Source organism: Manacus vitellinus, unplaced genomic scaffold (genome assembly GCF_001715985.3).
Source record: "Manacus vitellinus isolate BGI_N305 unplaced genomic scaffold, ASM171598v3 scaffold_57_pilon, whole genome shotgun sequence".
In the NCBI taxonomy this organism is placed as follows: Eukaryota; Metazoa; Chordata; class Aves; order Passeriformes; family Pipridae; genus Manacus; species Manacus vitellinus.
In genome coordinates, this window is record NW_021940666.1 from 2,544,397 (window position 1) to 2,563,047 (window position 18,651).

The 18,651-nt window shown below is 37.8% G+C and overlaps 1 protein-coding gene across 3 annotated transcripts in view; it reads right to left on the bottom strand.

The window, feature by feature from the left end:
* Positions 1–18,651, bottom strand: part of ANO3 (anoctamin 3) — a 121,645-nt gene that overhangs the window by 84,954 nt on the left and 18,040 nt on the right. For 2 of the 3 annotated variants that reach the window (XM_018081837.1, XM_018081835.1), the window contains exons 2-3: positions 2,160–2,360; positions 1,274–1,345 (exon numbers count right to left, since the gene is read on the bottom strand). In XM_018081837.1, coding sequence (XP_017937326.1) covers positions 1,274–1,345; positions 2,160–2,358 — 271 coding nt within the window. In that variant the 5' untranslated portion in view covers positions 2,359–2,360. Of the gene's footprint in view, positions 1–1,273; positions 1,346–2,159; positions 2,361–2,974; positions 3,052–18,651 lie in introns of those variants that run through there. The other variant, XM_018081836.1, reaches the window with a different exon arrangement.

Sequence of the window (18,651 nt, forward strand, 5' to 3'; positions counted from 1 at the left end):
AAGAATCAATCTATCTTTTCCTCAGTTGCTGAGCCCTCCATATATCTTTTCAGGCTAAAACTAAGTAATGTGAATGAAAAACAGTGCATCACTTACTGTGAAAAAGAATTACTGCTGTCATATATAAAAATGCAATAATATCAGCATGTGTAAGCAACTAGTAAAAAATAGAGCAGGATATAAAAAAAAAATGAAGGAAATTGTAACAGTAAAATCTTCTATTGTCCATGCTTGCTCACCCAATGAGACCAATTACACTTGGAGAGTGCAGTAGCTTCCACTGGAACTTACTGAGACACACAATTTTCTTATGTACTCTTCATGTCAAACTTTTGGTCTGTGCTATGATTTTGGAACATTTGGTTTGGGGGAAGTACCAATTTCGCTATTTCCAGTAGATACCTCTTTAGGAGACCTCGAGAAGCCTCTTATCTATCATATAATTTGGGCCATGAAGAAAAATCAATGCTAAAACGCGTGAGAGGGGAGCAGAAATAGCTTTTTGAAAGCAGATCTCTCTCATTCTGCATGAAGATATGATTTCTAGTCAGATGCTTCATCATCTGTGAGCAAAAATATCTTTCATAGCAGTTGTGCAAGGTGCAGCAATATCTGTGTGTCTGTATGGGTAAAGCAGATGGCCAGAAAACTTCAAAATTACTTGATTTTGGAACATGCAAATTACTACTCATGTGTGCATTTACAGATTCAATTTGCAGTTGCAAGAACTGGATTATTCTAAGAATAATTTCTTTCCCACTTTCTTTGACTTAATTACAGTATCAGAATGACAGTAATTCAGGTCCAGATATCAAATGTGGCTATTTTTCTGCATTAGTTCTTTTTTTTTTCCCCAGACTGGAACCCTTTTTATAAGTATATACCTAAAGCAAATATATAAGAATACCAAAACCAGTAACAACAACAGAACTGCAGCCAGAACAATACTGAATAACGTGACTATACAGGAATATTAAGTGAATAATATCAACTTCAAAGGAATTTCAAATACAGGTGATTGTATTACGATTGTATTATGAAGGATTGTTATGGGGAAGGATACACTGAATGTATGACACTTCTCTGTCTTTAGTCCCTATTTACTGAAATGTGACACAATATCAGGAAATTTATGACATCACACAGTCACATTTAATCTTTCTTTCGAAAAAACTGGCAGTTCAGGGTACATATGGCCTTTCCACACTTAAATACTGCAAGTGTAATTGAATAATCATTAATTTTCATTATTTCAGTTCAGACAACAACTTACCTAAAAATGGATCACCGTATTCTGTATTGGACAGTTTAAGCAAGTTGTTTTCCAAAGTCTCCACCACTTTAGCTGTAATAAATGCAATATTCATATCAGCATTCGCAATGATTTTGTAAGTAAAAGATATACTTTTTAAAGCTCTTTTAAAACTTTACACTGAAATTTTGAAGAGCGCTTTCCATCGGCAGAAAAAATAACAAGATCACTTTAACGAAGAATTCCACTCTATTCCTGAGAGCAGTTCATCTCGGTAAAATAAATTTCTAGAGTAATAATTAGTGTCTAATGTCTATCAACGTTAAGGAAAGACTTATCAAAATCTAGCAGCAAAAGTCAGATAAAGGTTCGCCCACAGCCAGGCAAGAGTCGATGGCAATAGTTGGCAACAGGCAACACAAAGTGATTGAGATCTCCAACTGGACTAGTTTCTCTGATAAGGCATGTTTATCTATTAAATCATAAATCCTAAAATAAAAGTAGTTCCTTATTCCAGCACAAACTAAAATTCAGAGGGATTTTCTCCCTTTGCTCTCATTTTCTCCATACCACTCTTCCCTGGTTCTGCTATTCAACAATGAATGCATCTGCTCCTACGTGTTCATCCTTAAAGACATTTTTTGCCAAAAGCCTAGAATTTATTTTTTCTCTCTTTCCTTCTTGTCTTGTTTTCAGTGAGAAGGAAATAATACCATAATTGAGTAAAACAGAATAAAAATAAGTTTAAGCCTCACTTCAGACATTATAAGGATCGACTCAAGAACCTGGTACTACGACAGGTGTAGGCGTTTTGTGCAAAAACATTTCTCCAATAAACTGTAGATATCTAAACAAATCAAAGCTTATCAGTGTTGGAACAAGCTCCTGAAAGAGAAAAACCTCCCACCTCGTTCTGACACTACATCCACTGTAGCTGTTGATGTCCCTGCACTTAGAGGCTGTGGCTGTACACGATTTGGCTGCAGGAATGAAGAATGCTTGCTCAGGCTCTGAGGATGCGTTTGGCTCTGGACGAGGCATGGCATAGATCTTCTAGAAGGTTTCAATGGATGCTCTTTCACTGTTTCACTCTTGCTTGTATTCATACCTGAAAAAAGTCAGAAGTAAAATAAAATACTAAGCTCTACCATATTAAGCCATGACAAAGAAAGATAGCTAATTATGAAACCACTTAATAAGCAATCCTCCCACTAAACAGAAATGTTTGGCATGCTATAAGGTTTGAAGATAGTTTAAAAAAAAAAAACAAAAAAAACCCCACCAAAACTAAAATACAGATGCCAATGGTATGCCATTCTGTAAAATATTTACACTTTCAAAGCTACAAAAATTTTCCCTTCACCATTATGGAAACATATTAATGCTCTTAATACTTTTACCTATTGGGTAACCTTTGTGAAAAAAACATTGTAGAAGCACTAACAAATGTGGCAAAAAACCCCAACATTCCAAAGTTAGCTGGAACAAAACAGCTGGCACAACAATTTGGAAAAAGCCCAACTCTTAAGAGGTGTTCTTGAGATATGAAGAAATAAAGTAGCTTTCCTAAGTGAATGGGAGAAGTAAGAGTGAGAAAAATTCACTGGCTGAGGTAAAGATAGTAAGGAAATACAGGAAAAAAGGAAAACCCAAAACAAACCACGATGCAGCCACACTCACTACCTCCCACAAGCAGACCAATGCCCCCTGAGAAACAACTACCTCCTCACTGCTCAGATTTTCTTGCTGAGTGTTATTCTCTGTGGCACGGGACATCCCCCTGGTCCGCTGGGGCCAGCTGTCCCAGCTGTGTGTGTCCCCTCTGCTCACTGCAGAGCAGAGCTGCGAGACAGAGAGGACCATGATGCACAAGGACTCAACAACAGCCACTCTGGGGTGTTAGCAACACTGTTTTAGTCACAGATCCAAAACACAGAACCATACAGGCTGCTACAAAGAAAACTAACTCCCTCCCAGGTAGATCCAGTGAATATGTTCCGAAGTTAACATCAGAAATCTTTGCTACTCCCTTGTTCAAAGGCCTCAGGTTATTCCATCAAGAATTAATGCACTGTGACCTTTGAGAGACTGCTGCCTTTCCTGTCAAAGGGAACCTTATGGAAAGACACCACAGAAGTAAAAATACAGTCTGCAAAATGTCTGGGATATACACATTGATATTCACCTCTACCAAAAATTAAAGGCAGAGAAAAAAAACCAAAACAAACACAAAAGTATCTATTGGTTTCAATGCCAAGGAAAATTAACTACATGGGGTTTGCTAGGAAGTGCGCTAAAGCCTCCTGTCTGTACAGGATCAGGAGATCTTTTGTGATTGCTGTACATAAAGATCCTCAGAAGAGTAACACAGATAGTCTGTTTTACTACCCTATTTCTGTTTGACAGTATAATTTACCACTACATGTTCTTATAAATCTTAGTTTCTTAGGGATATATTTAACCTCTCTCAGCTGTGCTAGAAAGAGTAATCTGACCATTTCTCCTGCTTGGAGTGCCACGACCTTCCAAGGAATTTTCCCCATGAAAACCAGTGCCACTCGAAGACGGGGGTCGCACTCTGCAAGTCTCTCTCTTATCTAAACTCAACACGCAAGTGTTAAAGAGAGTCATTCTGGCAGCCACACTCACACCACCTGAGCTGGGGCCGAGGGGTGCCCCGCTCGACTTCCCATGCACGCCACACTCACACAGCCAGACAAGGTTTCCCTACCGGCTCCACACCAGGTTTCCCACAGCAGAGTCTCAGACGTCTGGATCCTTCAAATAATTTAATCACGTTGCAACAACAGAATAAGAGATGGAGCTGGGTGCCCCCTGAAAAAAGGAAACCACAGGTCCTCAGGAAACCACAGGTCCCCCTGCGCTCTGTCATGCAAAGGGTCGGCAGTTCATGGCCGAGCTCCTGCCACCCAGAGCTCAATCTGCACACCGACCTACCCGCACTGAAACTATTCTTCAGCATCAGAGTCTACAAAGAAGTTCCTCTGATTAGCAGGAAAGCCCCCGCATTTAACTATAATAGCTAAGATCACTTAAAAACTTCCCCCGAGCTCACAGAACATGCTTTGTTCTAAGTGTTTCTCTCACCGAGAACTTAATTAGTAAGACCGAGGACAGTTCCTCTGCAGCACAGCACCCTGTTCTTGGTCAGATAGATTAAGTATTTAGTAGGACATTAAGGCAGACAGAGGTAAGCATCTGTTGCCACAGGTTTTTAAAAAGGTACGAGCAGAAAGGACTCTGCTTCTTAGTGAAATGGGTGCTATGTGCCAGCAGAGCATGCAGTGGCAATTGGCTGGAGCACCGACAATGCCGTGTTCAGAGCAGAGCAAAGCCACATAATATGTCTGTTGTGCTACTCCAAAGGTTTCTAGGAAGTCTCCTTTGTAGTTCTTCCTAAAAGGATGTGCTTATTAGACAAAAATCTACAGTAGTTAAGACATAGCAATGGGTAATACAGATTAACACATAAAGAGAGATATTTCGTAATTGTTCTGCATGGCTTTAATGATCAATCTCTTAAGCAGTGATAGGTTGTCAGTAACTATGGGCCCTACTGCATAATTACTTCATGTTGCCAAAAAGGAATGTTTCTTGCATCTATACTGGAGTCATTGTGCGTAGCAAGACAAATCACTATGACCTAAGAAATTTACGGTAATGCAAATAACACACAATCATTCAATTTTAACCACAATTTAAGTGATATATGTAGAACAAAGAATATAATTTTTATGATGAGGCACTGTCTTAATTTAAAAGAAAATTATTCCCTTTTGCGCTCTCTCTCTCTGTGTTCCCCTGTGTCATTTCAAACAGAATTCCTTAACACCATGCTGCTTCTGCTTGAAGAGCGTGAGTCACAGCACAGTAACCTCAGCGCAGATTCGCTGTTACAGTAGTGGTATGACCTTCATGATTAAAATTTAACAAGTTAGTTCATTCTCTGCTACTGTGTCAGAGCAGTGTTTTATGATATGCTAGTTTTGGTGACATTTGCTGTTGCACGTCAGTGCTTACCCAGCTCTGGCACACTTGTGGCTGACACACAGCTTGTGGTTGACATCATCAACTGGGTCACTAAATTGATTTACCGAAATTATTTTTATTCCTTCCTTACTTCACCACAGGGGTATTTTCTATAATGTATGTTTCCAACCAGAAAACATTGCTCCACAGACCTTGCTTACTCAGGAATATTTGGATGTGCAATAATAGACACGTATACGCTTAGCCAAAAAAAAAGAAAATAAAAAAAGTATATACTTGGTTTTAGAACCGTATTTATTGGTTCTTTCCCTGCAAAATATTCCTCTGGCAGTTAGCATGAGCATGGAAATGATTACAGCATGAATATAGAAATTTCTTACATTGGTGAAAAATGTCATTAAAGTTTATGGTTTAATCACATCCTCCCTTTTTTATTTTAGCACTTCTGCCTTGGGAAGTCTCCTTCCAAGGGGGTGCTGGGGATTCCTGTTATTGAGGCAAAACCCTACATGGCTCAAAGCCAGAACAGACAGCTGTACTACATCTCATAGCTTCCTGGTAGAACAGGCAGGAAAGATGGAGCTAGGATATGAAGAGCTTTTCTGATTGTTAAATGAGTATGCACAATTTAAAGCACGCTCAACATCATGCCAATCTAGAAAGACTCTAAATGAAGCCAGCTCTCGGAGGTCTCCAGATTTTGGCCATGAGAAACATAAAGGAAAAAATTTGCTGTGCCTCATTCTGTGAAATGCAGATAGAGTGGATCATTTCAGTACTAGTGAGAAAAAAAAAATTGCCTTTTGTTTGCTCCTAACTTTAGGTGAAGACAGTTTGACAGTTAGTCCATATGCATGCTAACCCAATGCTGGAAGTGAGGCTGGACCAGTGCTAATCTCAAAAAGAACAGCCCAGTAACTATTCCCCATTTAATCAAGAATAAACATTGGCATAAAAAAGGAGTAGCTACTACATAAATCCATAGATAGATCACCAGTCCTGGCTCCAGCACTGATCCAAGTGCAGATCACCGGTCCTGGCTCCAGCACTGATCCAAGTGCAGGGGTGTCCAGGGTCCTGGGGGCACTGCCTAGACTTTGTGGAGGTACCTTTTTAAAGATAAGTTTTCTGTAACCTGGAGCTAAGTTTCTCACTTTCTATGGAAATTGGTTATAATGCACAGTTCATTCTTCTTGACCTTTTTGGAAAGGGGTCTGAGGGCTTCAGGGGTCTTTGCTAATCTTAATCCTTCCCTACTGAGTCAACCTTTAGTCAACCTCCTTCTTGCATTTTTACTGTACTGTGTTGTGCTTATCTCCAGGGCCTAGAACAAGAACATTTGTGCCAGAAATATCCTAACTGTATGGCCCCTTTCACCAGCTACATCCTGTTCTTTCTCACAGCTTGTTCTTACCAACAATCCTTGGTTGGCTCCATGACCATTTGTCTATTGGTATTTGAGACATACACACTAGCTCCCTTTATTCTGGGTTTCTACACTCATGTCATCACAAGTGTGATTGAAAAAAATACCTTCTTAATTGTAAAAAAACCTGTGTAAAGCCTTTGCCTTCACATAGCGTACATCACTACCTAAAATAAAATGTCATTCATAAAACACATTGAATAGAGAACCTGATAAATCTCAAATGTTTCTGGCATCATCACAATCAGAATCTTTAATCACATAAATTATGAAGAAAAGCTTGGAACATTTTCCATGACATTTAGGTTAGATGTGAAAACATTTTCACAGTGTCAAGTGTGAAAGCTCAGTTTGGAAGACCATTTAGTTTTCAATACTCAATGGATGTAACAAATACTTACTGCTAAAGAATAAGCTCACTCTGATTGGCACCTACATTACACAAAAAAATCCTTAATGTAGGATAATTACTCTATTAAATTCTGAAAAACCTTAACTGGGAGATACTTCATAACGAATAATAACTTATTTCAGTAACAGCAGAAGTTTTCTTATCTATTTGTAAGACCTCAACACATACAAAGGGTATTCAGTTTCATCTGTATTTGAGTAAGTCATCCATACTTTCCTTTTTTATATAAAACATAGAATCAAACTGGATAATCTCTATCTTCATTTTATATTCCTACATGGAAAAAAACCCCACCACAGCATCATGTATTGTTATTATATTAACACTCTTAAAAAGTCTTATTACAGCTGGAAAAAATTAATCAATCCATTTCTTGAAAAGAAAAACATGAGACATTCACTAAACATGGCTGAATACAGCCTACAAAGATGAACCCTGTTTCTCTTCAACACTATCAGTATATCACAAAGGTTTCTGATTTCAAATTTTTTAAGTGTATATTTCAGATCAATTTAACTGCCTTTTACATTATGAAGTATAGAGGTCAACACAGAATCACGCAATCAATTCAGCTGGAAAAGGCCTTTAAAACCATCAAATGCAACCACAGATCATCAAGTTCAATATTATTCCTATTAAAAGTTTTAGCTCAGCCACTTGGATGAGTACAACTCCTAAGCTGGCCAATAATTACATCCTGAATGATAGTTAAGTCAATGTGATGGTATTTTTCAGTATCATCCCACTACACAAATAACATCGATTATAACATTAAGCCTCACCTTTATAAATCAATCATGCCTTTAAAGACTGCTTCTATTAAATAACATCATTTCACTTCGACCTTTTCCAGTTTTAAGAATTGTGAAAAGAAGAACATATGCAATTAAGTTAATTGTAAATGCCTATACTTGTGCTAGCCTTTTTTCCCCCTCTCAAGACAGATACGTGAGAAACAACCTTCAATCCAGAATTATAGCTGAGGAACTGACGGGATTATCTGGAAGTTCTCCAAGAAAACACAGACACACAGAGACACAGATACACATATGACAAAACTTAAAAAAATATATGGTTAATTCAATTAGTGATTTAGACATCGCAACCTGGTATAACAGTTTTCAGACATGGTGAATTTTCCCCCACAGATCTTGTAAACAGTATGTAACATTTTGTGCAAGCTTCCATTTCTAATTCTTATTTTATTGTACCTCATCCGTCAGATCAAGAGAAAGCTCTTACTGTACTTAAATAGTCCATAGATTTTTATACCGGATCACCTCATCATTTTTTTTTAAATTTATTCTTCTGATGAGCTATTTAGAAACGACTTCAACATAAGGAAGGCTTAATGGAACCCCATAAATATTTCAGCTTTTTTTCTCTGACTTGACAATAGAGCAGCACTCAATATTCCACAAGCACTCTAGCAGCTACAAAAACCAAAATATTAGAATCCCCATTAGCCATTTTGGCTATAAGCCTTTCATGGACAATTATTTAATTTAAAAACAGCTGCCCTTTGCAGAAAAAAAATCCCTGAGACACTGTTTCCCAGGGAAAGTTCCAACTTCTGTGCTGAAATGCTTGTTGTTGGCCAGCACTCAATTCAGTAGGATATTCAGCACTCAGGACCTCTGCACTCTTAGTGCAGTTGTGATTTCACTCTTCCTTTCAGGTCACTGCTAAAAATACCAGCTAGGGTTAAAAGTGATCCCTAGAGAACCCGACCGCAAAAGAAAACTCACGAGTAACTGTTTTCCTGTTTTTAAGTTTTATGTTTGTGTTTGAGTTGGCATTTGATATCCCCATTAATTTGGAACTCTATTTACTCTCTAGAGACATCATCTTCACCTACGCATTTCCAGTTGTGCCAGGGGAAACAAACCAATAGTGCAAGAAACCCTAAGGATTTAAAGAATGCTGAAGACATTCCTTTCATTTAAATATGTTTGCAAGCAGAATTCTCTGGTTCTGCAACTTGGATCGTCAACTCTTTTCCAGCAGTTGTGGTCTTATTTTTGTCACAACTATACCAAATGCAGAGTAAACAACAAACAAACTGGAAAACCCCCAAGCACACCCACTACAGTGCTTTTATGGAGAATGAGAAATGACATTACTTCCAAAATGTACCTCTCACACTCAGGCCAGTGAAATTAAGACCTATTTCCTTGTAGAAGCAGCAGGAAATTCAACTGCCAGAATTAAAGAATCACTTGGAAGCTGCTCAAACCTCTCCTTCTAAATACAGCATGAAGTTGGCCTTGCTTTTATATGGTGTCTATCAGCTGTAAAATTAATGTCAAGTCTATTCTTTTAAAAACTCTTACCTTGATAGAAATTACATAATTAACTGATAAGAAGAGAGAAATAAAATTAGAAAATACAAACGTTTTCATTGACATAGCAGGACAGAGATGTTTAGTCTTTCTTTGCCTCTCTCTTCAATACTGAAGACAGACTAAGGGAGTCCCAGTGTCCTAAGCTGGAGGACCATGGCTATGAGAATGATCATCTCCCAGTTGACCCTGAACTTGTGTGGGATCTGCGGTTCCAGAGGTATCCCTATACATGTATGGGGACTGATGGGATTCATCTGAGAATATTCAGAGCTGGCTGATGTCATTTTGAGGCCTCTCTCAATGATTTCTGAATGGTCTTGGGCACCTGGAGAGGTCCCAGTTGACTGAAATGTCTCAATTTTCAAGAAGGGTAAGAAGGGTGACCCTGGAAACTACAGGGCTGTCAGTCTCACTTCAGTGACTCATAAAATTATGCAGATTATTCAGGGAGGTAATGAAAAAACCCGAAGGACAATGCAGTCATCAGTCAGAGCCAGCACAGCTTCTCGTGAGAGAAAAGTTCTGATTTCCTTTCATGAAAAAGTAACCCACCTAACTGATCAAGGGAAACCAGCTGATGAAATCTCTTTGGATTTAAGTAAAGCTTTCAATATTGTCTCTCCCAGTATCCTTCAGGACAAAATGTCCAGCATACAGCTAGATAAATACGTGTCCTGGGTCACACAGAAATTCTGGTATCTACCTTTTCTTTCTTCTCTAAATACACTTCTTGGCCTTTTGGTGTTTTGCCTCACAGTATACATCATCCAGCATAAGTCTCCCAACCACAGGTTGCCCAGAGAAGTTGTGGGTACCCCATCCCTGGCAGTGTCCAAGGCCAGGTTGGATGGGTTTGAGCAACCTTGTCTAGTGAAAGGTGTCCCTACCCACAACAGAGGGATTGGAATGAGCTTATCTTTAAAATCCCTTTCAACCCAAACCAATCTATGATTCTATGATATTTAAGGTCCATTACATGGAAACATGATTAGAAATCTATTTTGGGATTTAGGGGGGAAATAAAGACATTTATCTCATGAAATCTCTGAGCAGTCCTGTTACACCTTATGCACACAGAACTAGGAAAAAAATGAAGGCTTCTATTACACTGGGGATATGCCCTGGCCTCAATAGCTCTTAGGCTTTTAGGCCCCCATATGACATGGATTGTATATGACATTAAGAACTGTTAGTAATCCCACCCAACACCTACTGCATTACCTATTTTGGAGTCATTATGATTCAGCTAATTTTTGAAAATAGCAGTTTTCACATCCTCACCTTTTCCTACTTCATCCAATTTTCTTTATTATCTAATATAGGCCACAAATCTATTCTTTCTGTATATCTGATTGAAAACTGCTTTGAGACTTCAGTTTCTCATCATCTACACAAGGAAATTACTTTTAAGAAAACAGATTTTAATTTAAAGCATCAAAATGGAAAGGAAAAATCCTTTTTTTTCCCTACAAAAACTGTAATCAAGTTAAACACAAGATGTTGCTTTTAGTACCACCTCAGTAAGGAAAGACTCATACCAAATTTAAAATGTTAAAGAATACTGTTCACTTTGTACAAAACATGAGACTATCTCATGATCACTCTTACAAACAAAATTATACACGTTCCTGATAGTACCCATGTTAGTGAGATGCACGTTAGGCATTTTTAAGTGTCTATTGTTATTAGCAAATAACAGCCAAAACTTTTGATCTTTACTGACAAAGGTGGGAGAAATACCATTTTAATGTAAGGAACAGTTCAAACAAGCAGAGTGCATTTTTTTTGCCACGGGGGTCTACTTACCCTTAAAAGGACAGTTAAGAAAACTAAATAGTTTTTAAATATGGATTATATTCTAAAGCTTTATGCAATACCTTTTATAAAGTATATCTCCATGAATACTTGGCCTTACATAAAATAAAATCTAATTTTAACAGAATGAAATTGGTGCCTGGCTAATAAGTAATACTTGCATGCAAATAAAGCAAAATATTTCTGTCCTTAATTGAACATGGGAATTAGAAGGCTTCAGAAGGCTGCTGACTAGTCTGGAAAATCTCCAAAGCTGTTGTAAACATATCTGCCAGAAAATATTAGAAAACCAACAAAACATTCCATTTTCTCCCCCAAACCCAACAACTTATTGAATCTCTGGAAGGCTATATGACCTCATCAAAGCAGCCTATTCCCCAGGCCTCGTTCTTGGAATTCTTCAGAAAACACTTTCTCACAGCAGCCTCAGGAGACTGGCACTGTTAAAATTGAGTTGATTTAGCGAGACAACATAATGAGGTTACAGAAAAGGAAGACAGTGCAATATTGCCTTTTAATAGAGCAAGATAGGGCTTAAATGCACCAAGCATAAAATAAATAGGCATCAAGGGTTTTGATCTAGGTTATAATATTTATTTGCTAGCCAAACAAAAGAGGAAACAAGTAGAGTGAACAGCCCAAGGAGGCATAAAACTCAGGATTTCGGGGGCCTTCTTTCATTTGTATATCCAAGTGGCTCCATTCCTTTTTCACCTTAGGAGACGAAAAGTCTGATAGCAAACAGCTCCTCTCTGAGAAAGATGAACTGTGAAATGTCTTTATTCACATTCTGTATTCTGTCATGGTTGGTCAGGTTAGAAGTCAACAAGTTGGAAATGGGGTCCTATGACCTCATTCTGATTATAACTGATGCAACAATAAAGACGGTCAGCTAAGACAAAAGACACACTTAGTTGTGTTATTTTGTGGACTTAACTAAAAAGTCAGTAGGAATACAAACATAAAGTTCTGGTTTTCCTCAGCTTTCTGCATATATCTTTGCAGAACAATATATAAAACCTGTCTGAGATGTGCTTCTGGTAAACAGTAGAACGCATTTTACAGAGCAAATCAGAGTTTAAAAGAGCTGCTCAGCCAGTAGAGTAGTAAAAACACAATATTCCTCAGACTTGTGTGCAAATCTATCTGGAATTTAGTTCTGTAAGAGAACTGGACAACAAAACAAGCAACCTGCAGGTTACTTCAACTTGTATTTCAATTCTAGAAATGGCTCCAAAATTAGGAATCAGTGGTTAATTACACACACATCGCAGGCATGGTGCTGCTTGAAGTCTTGCCCTGAACAGGGCTTAGGCATTTTCCTGCTTACAAAAAAAAGAGTTGCTTATTTTGGTCACTGCTTTTTCAGTCATAACCAGTCAGATCTGCTCTATATATTTCCAGTCAGATCTGGAAAAAAATACCCTTAACCCTCATCCCTCTCCCCCTACGCCCCATCCCCAGATTTCATTTACAGAGACAGACCTAGTTGTGGTTTGTAACAAATGCTGAGCTCTTGGTCCTATGATTCCAATTCAAAAGAATCATGCAAGCAGGTTGATTATATTCAGCTGAAAACTGATGCCAGCAAAACTTCAGTGGAGAACTGCTGGCAGGCAGCAGGTACTCAGGACAATGACTTGGCTAAGGCTTATAATATTTCCATGGGAAAAGTGCTGCAGTGAAAATAATTTAAAAATTGAATTCCTGCCAGAACAGATTTGGGGGGGGGGGGGAATATTCTGCTATGAATTATAACTGAGTGTACTGAAGAATACACTTAGTAATCTCAAAAAAAAACCAAACAAAAAACAAATTTTTTTTTAGTAGAATTAGTACATACTTTACAGATGGACTGGTGCAATGAAAGAGATGGTGGAAAAAATAAAAATATTATAAACTTTGAAAACAAATGAGTAAAAAAATAACAACAAAGTTTAATATTTTTCAGTGCTAAATAGGAAAAAAGCTCTGTGACCATTCTCACTTTTTTCAAAATTAAGACGAGAGAGATCAAAGCAGACAGTAATTGACAATTTTGCACGGATGGAAAACATAGCAGAAGTTTAAAGCATTTTACATTGCTAAAGACAGATTTTTGTGCATTGTGCAGAATGGATAGTCCTTTTGCAGAAAGTGGAGTCCTGTAACAGAGTTGAGCAAGTAGTGCTGCTTGTGGCCAGGCAGGTTACAGTGTATGCATGACACAGAGAGCAAAGCATTGTAGTGTAAAATAAACTCCATATTTTTAAATGCAAGTATAAACACAACAGTTCCAATGGTTGAAAACAGCGAAATACAAATAAACTTTTACTGAAGGAAACATATAATATGGTGTAAGATAGTATTGCATCATAACAGCTGTAATTAATGTGAAAAAAGCATTCTTCATTCTGTGAATGTAGGTCTCTCAATGAGGAGGCAAAAATGGTGCAAAGTAAACACAAAGCCTAAAGAGCAGAATCAAATTACTGACATGAGATAGTCACAAGAAGGCATCTAATAGCATTTGTATGCTGTTTAGAATAAGGCAGATTTTTTTTAAAAAAATTAGTACGACAAACAGTAGTGAGCAAATAATCTGGAGAGGTTTAGCTGCCTTTTTTCCTTCTCCAAGGGAGCCATTCTATTCCAAGTGCAACTCCTCATAAAAAAAAATAAATCAATTAGGTTCAAAATGAAAAAAAAAGCACACACACACACACACAAAAACACCCACATGACTGAAAAAAAAATCCAACCCGGTGTGGCAGTATCCTACTGAAAAAGCAAAACTGAATATAAGCACATGGTAAAAGACAATACAAATAACCAGTTCCACAGTTCATAGGTTTGACAGAATCTGTGCTGTAAAACTGTGTAATTAATCCCTTTTTACTGCCAAATATTTGAACCCTCATCCTTTTAACTCTTTCTTCATCCTTTTTTTTTGTAAATTCTGTTTCTAATTCCACAAATAATTCTGAACTTCACCTATAGCTATTACCTCAGTTACAAACTATTTACCAGCATTTCAACTCCTCTTTCCACCAACCCTTTTCTTCTGACAGCAAATGGGAGAAAGGCTAAATTATTTATTATAAGAACAAAAAAATAAGGAATTATTTTTTTTTTGCACAGAGTAATGAAAGAACACACACCTTTATTTTCTAGATGGCAGACTGCAGTATAGATGCCCATCAAGAAAACCGTATAACTATCTAGAGTATAACAGGTATTTGTTGCAGTTTAAAAAAAAAGTGCATACACATTTACTGCTTCCAATTTCATCCCTGTGGTCATACTCTGGCTATAGAATTACTAAGATATAGCTAAATCTAATTACAAGCACTGACAACTCTGGGTAAAAGCAGTGCTAATGAATATTGCAGAAGGAAGAACATTATTTCTAATATCTACCTTCTCATCCTCCTTGCATTGTTATGTAGCTATACCTATCATAACTTGCAGGAAATAGCAGCAATGCTATGTATCTTTTCAAAAAGTATTCCAACACCAGAGATCAATTATAAAATACACCAATACAAAATAAACTGATGCCTAGAAACTTCCATAGTTACACAGCCAACAATTTTCATTTTTAAGTTTCATTAGCTTTTGAGTAACTCCATCCATTTTAACAGCAGATATGTGCCCTAGACTTTTTTTAAAATTTTTGTTGGTTTCAATTAAAAAAAATGTGCTTGAGTTGTTCCAAAACCATTGGGAAAAAAACATATTTGCTAATGCTAAAAAGAATTCTGTGACTTTCACTGAACAGCCCACATGTTCTCTCCTCTGATTCTGCAGGTTCCTTTGCAGTCAACCACAAGAGAGCTGATTAAATGTAACAGGATGTGCTATACAATATCTGCAATTAAGGCTGCAGAAGCCATTTATGTTCTGGCATTTCTGAACCGAGTAACAGTGTACAGTCTACAAAAAAAAAACCAGTAATGACATCTGAAAGAAATTCCAGTAATAGCTGAGTAAGAGTTCACACACATTACATTAAACACAACACTCTTTAGGTGTTTGATGCTTCCCCAGGTGTGTGATGCCTTTCTAAAGAAGACCAGCAGTGACTCTCTGGGTGTGTGATGTTTTATCTCCTATGAGCCAGGCTGTGTCAACAGGGGGCCTTTTTTGTGCACACACCCCCCCACTACCCTGGAGAATGCCCAAATTTTGTATTTCTTGGGCTTCTCTCCCCCACCACACCGCGACGGACCAAGACACCAGCAAAAACAACAATCAAGTTTGCTGGAGACCTTTGAGTGGTGACCATAAACTTCTACTCTTTTGTCTCTTCCTTTCTCTCTTTTCCTTTACTCATTTCCTGGGTTTTCCTTCTCTTTCTTCCTTTCTCTCTTTTCCCTTGCACATTTTCTTGGGTGACACATTTATACTTTGACATTGCTATATTACAACCAAAACAGCTAAACACCTGTTTTCCTTTGCAATACAACCTTTATGCTTTTATATTGCCATGTTACCATAGATAATAACAACCAAAACGGCTACATACCTGTTTTCCTTTGCAACCAAACTGTACTAGAATAAACCATATCTATGTATGTATGTGAAAACATTGATCATCTAGTATTGATTTACTTTCATTCACACTAGGGGAAATTATTAGCAAAAACCAAAAGTGACTCCTGCCTGGCAGGGCACATCATAACAGTCTGTCATTGTTCTTCCTTGTCTTGGGGAAGGGGAATGCCGCTTCCATGGAAATGTCTGGCACCTTGTCCCTGTCTCACAGCCTCGAACTGAGGTGGTGAGCACCTTTTGTGTCCTAATCACACTCTCTTTTGTATACTTTTGCTTTTAGCATTGTTGCTGTTACTGTTAGTTTCTTATTCCATTGTTGTTTGTTTTCAGTTTGTTTGTTTTCTGCTATCTCGAACCCTTTGTCTCTCTCTCGCTGGAGGAAAGGGAGTGGTTTGTTTGGAGCTTAATTCCCAGCTGGTTTTAAACCACTACAAGCCCACAAACTCCTTGGTTTTAATTCAACATACGTTTACCTTTACCTTGCATGTTAAGCTAAAATAATGATTTTTTTTGTTTGTTTTAAGTTGCCTTCAACAGATAACTCATAAAAGATCTTCTCCAGTCTCTGGTACTCAAAACTACAAAAAATACATCAGTCAGTATTATTTGGAGACATACAAAAGACTGGAGAAACTGGAGGAACCCATCCCTGCAGATGTGCTCACATGGTGCTTTTAAGGGTCTGATAGAAACAAAGTAATTGCTGCAGATGGCCTAGTTTTTACAGTAGTTTACAGCCTTGCAGGCTTTATCTCAGCAACCAAAACTGTGCTAGAGGCTTTAACTCTTCAAAAGGAAACCACTGACCAATCTTGCAGAAGAACTTAGTGACATGACAGAAATTCAACATCTGGAGGGGTTTGTTCTTTCTTCATTTTTTTTGTGTGCTTCCAAAACTGAGGAGCAGCCAGTCTTCTCATTTGCTTAACTTACTAGCTCTCTTCCACTTTCAATGAGGACAAATGAGTTTGCTGCTAAACTCTGTGATAAGCTAATCCATAATCAACAAAATTTTCATACTACATTTCATATGAGGATTTAATGGCTCAACATGTGAGTCAAATAATCCCTGCTTTTAAGAATCCCCAAGTACTTATCTACAAAAGTGACACTAATGGCTTCAAAGCTCTTTGTGCAGACTTTTAATATGCATTTATATGGTCATATGCATTTCAAAATGCCTCTAAATACTGTAACGATAGTGAATACATAGTAAAAGTACACAAAAATTATGTACAGCTGAGACCAGGAATCACCATGATTTATATGATGATGCGAGAAAAACTTCTCAAGTGCATGAAGAGTAAAAGAAATCAATTTAAACCTGTTATAAGTGAACAAGAGCAGTCAATCGTATCGAAACCCCCTTAATATTTTGAACAAACACAGGAGCTGAACTTATATTACCCATTAATTATGTGCAGATACGTGAAGATAAAAGCTCAAGGACCAAAAAAACTAGGTTTCTTGCATATCACTAGCTTGACAGACAACCTCTGGTGAATGGAGGAATGTCACAGTCCTCCTGTAAGAAAAACTGATTCAAAGCCTACACCCACTGAGAAGTATTTACTGGGGGAAAATAAAGGTCACCGTGAATTTAGCTGTGTGCTCAATGAAGTAAGGATTAAACCCTCACTTATCCTGTTCTGTTCTTCTCTGTGTAGAGGAGAGCTTAACTCATTGTTTGAAAACCAGCCAGAATCTCAGTAGATAGCACTAGTGAAATACTACAGTTCTATTCCCATGTTCCTATAATATCTCTTTCTTTTTGCTCAAGGTACCTATACTCAAAACTGTCAACTTTGCCTTCAGAAATTTTGATTATGGGTATCGTAATAGACAATGTCTGAATTCAGTTCTGACTGGAATTAGTTACCTTCAAGCCTACATACACAGTAAGTGAGTTATCATAAGGTAATTTAGAATCTAAGTGCCGTGTGGCAGGAAGGCAATTTGCAAAGTCCTTCATAAAACATTTAGAGGCAAAATCTGTTAGAGATGACTAGAGCATACGCTTAGCAACATGGTTTACATTTGGAAAAAAAAGCCCCAACCAAAACAAAACAAAATAGAGAACTGCTGGGGTTTTTTTATCTCTTTGTCTCCCCATTACTTGTGCTTTTTAACTGCAGTAAAAACCAAATCAGCAATGTTAGAAATGGACGATCACTGGTAAGTGTGAAGCTTAATTCACCCTGCACCAAGATCAAATAGTTTAAGTGTGACTTTCCAAACTGAAGGGAAACTAGCTGCATCACCTTCAAAAGCCTCTATTCCCATCTTTTAGCCCTGCCCCTCTGCTGAGGGCATCTTACCCCACTGCAAAGACTGAAGCACAGCAGCACGAAACCAGTCCAGCCCACAAGTCGATGCTTACTGTTGAGTGCAACTTCACTGTCTGCCCCAGCAAAACCACTGTTAGGTAGTGAAGCAGCCTTAACAAGGCAAATACGCCCCCGTTTTTCACTCCCCTGAGATTTTAATCTCCAGCAGTCACTTTTACCCTCCCAAAGATTCCATCATCCCCACCACCCTGAGACACATTCCTGTTTCCACTGACTACAAATCAGTTGATGGCAGAGACTGAAAAATAAAAAATACTTACGTGTACGCCAAATTAATCTTCATTTAAGCACAACTTTTACAGTATCAGAGCTTTCAAAGCGGTGAGAGAAGAGAAATATAAGGCCTATAGTACTAAAGATAATGTTAGAATGTAAAAAAAAAAAAGTCAGAGAGAGGGAAGCTATTCCAGCAAAATCTGAGTAGAGACAGAAACAGTAAGATCTCTTATTAGAAAATGGTTGTATTCTTCTGGAGTACTGAAAAGTACTCAATCAACATTGTGGAC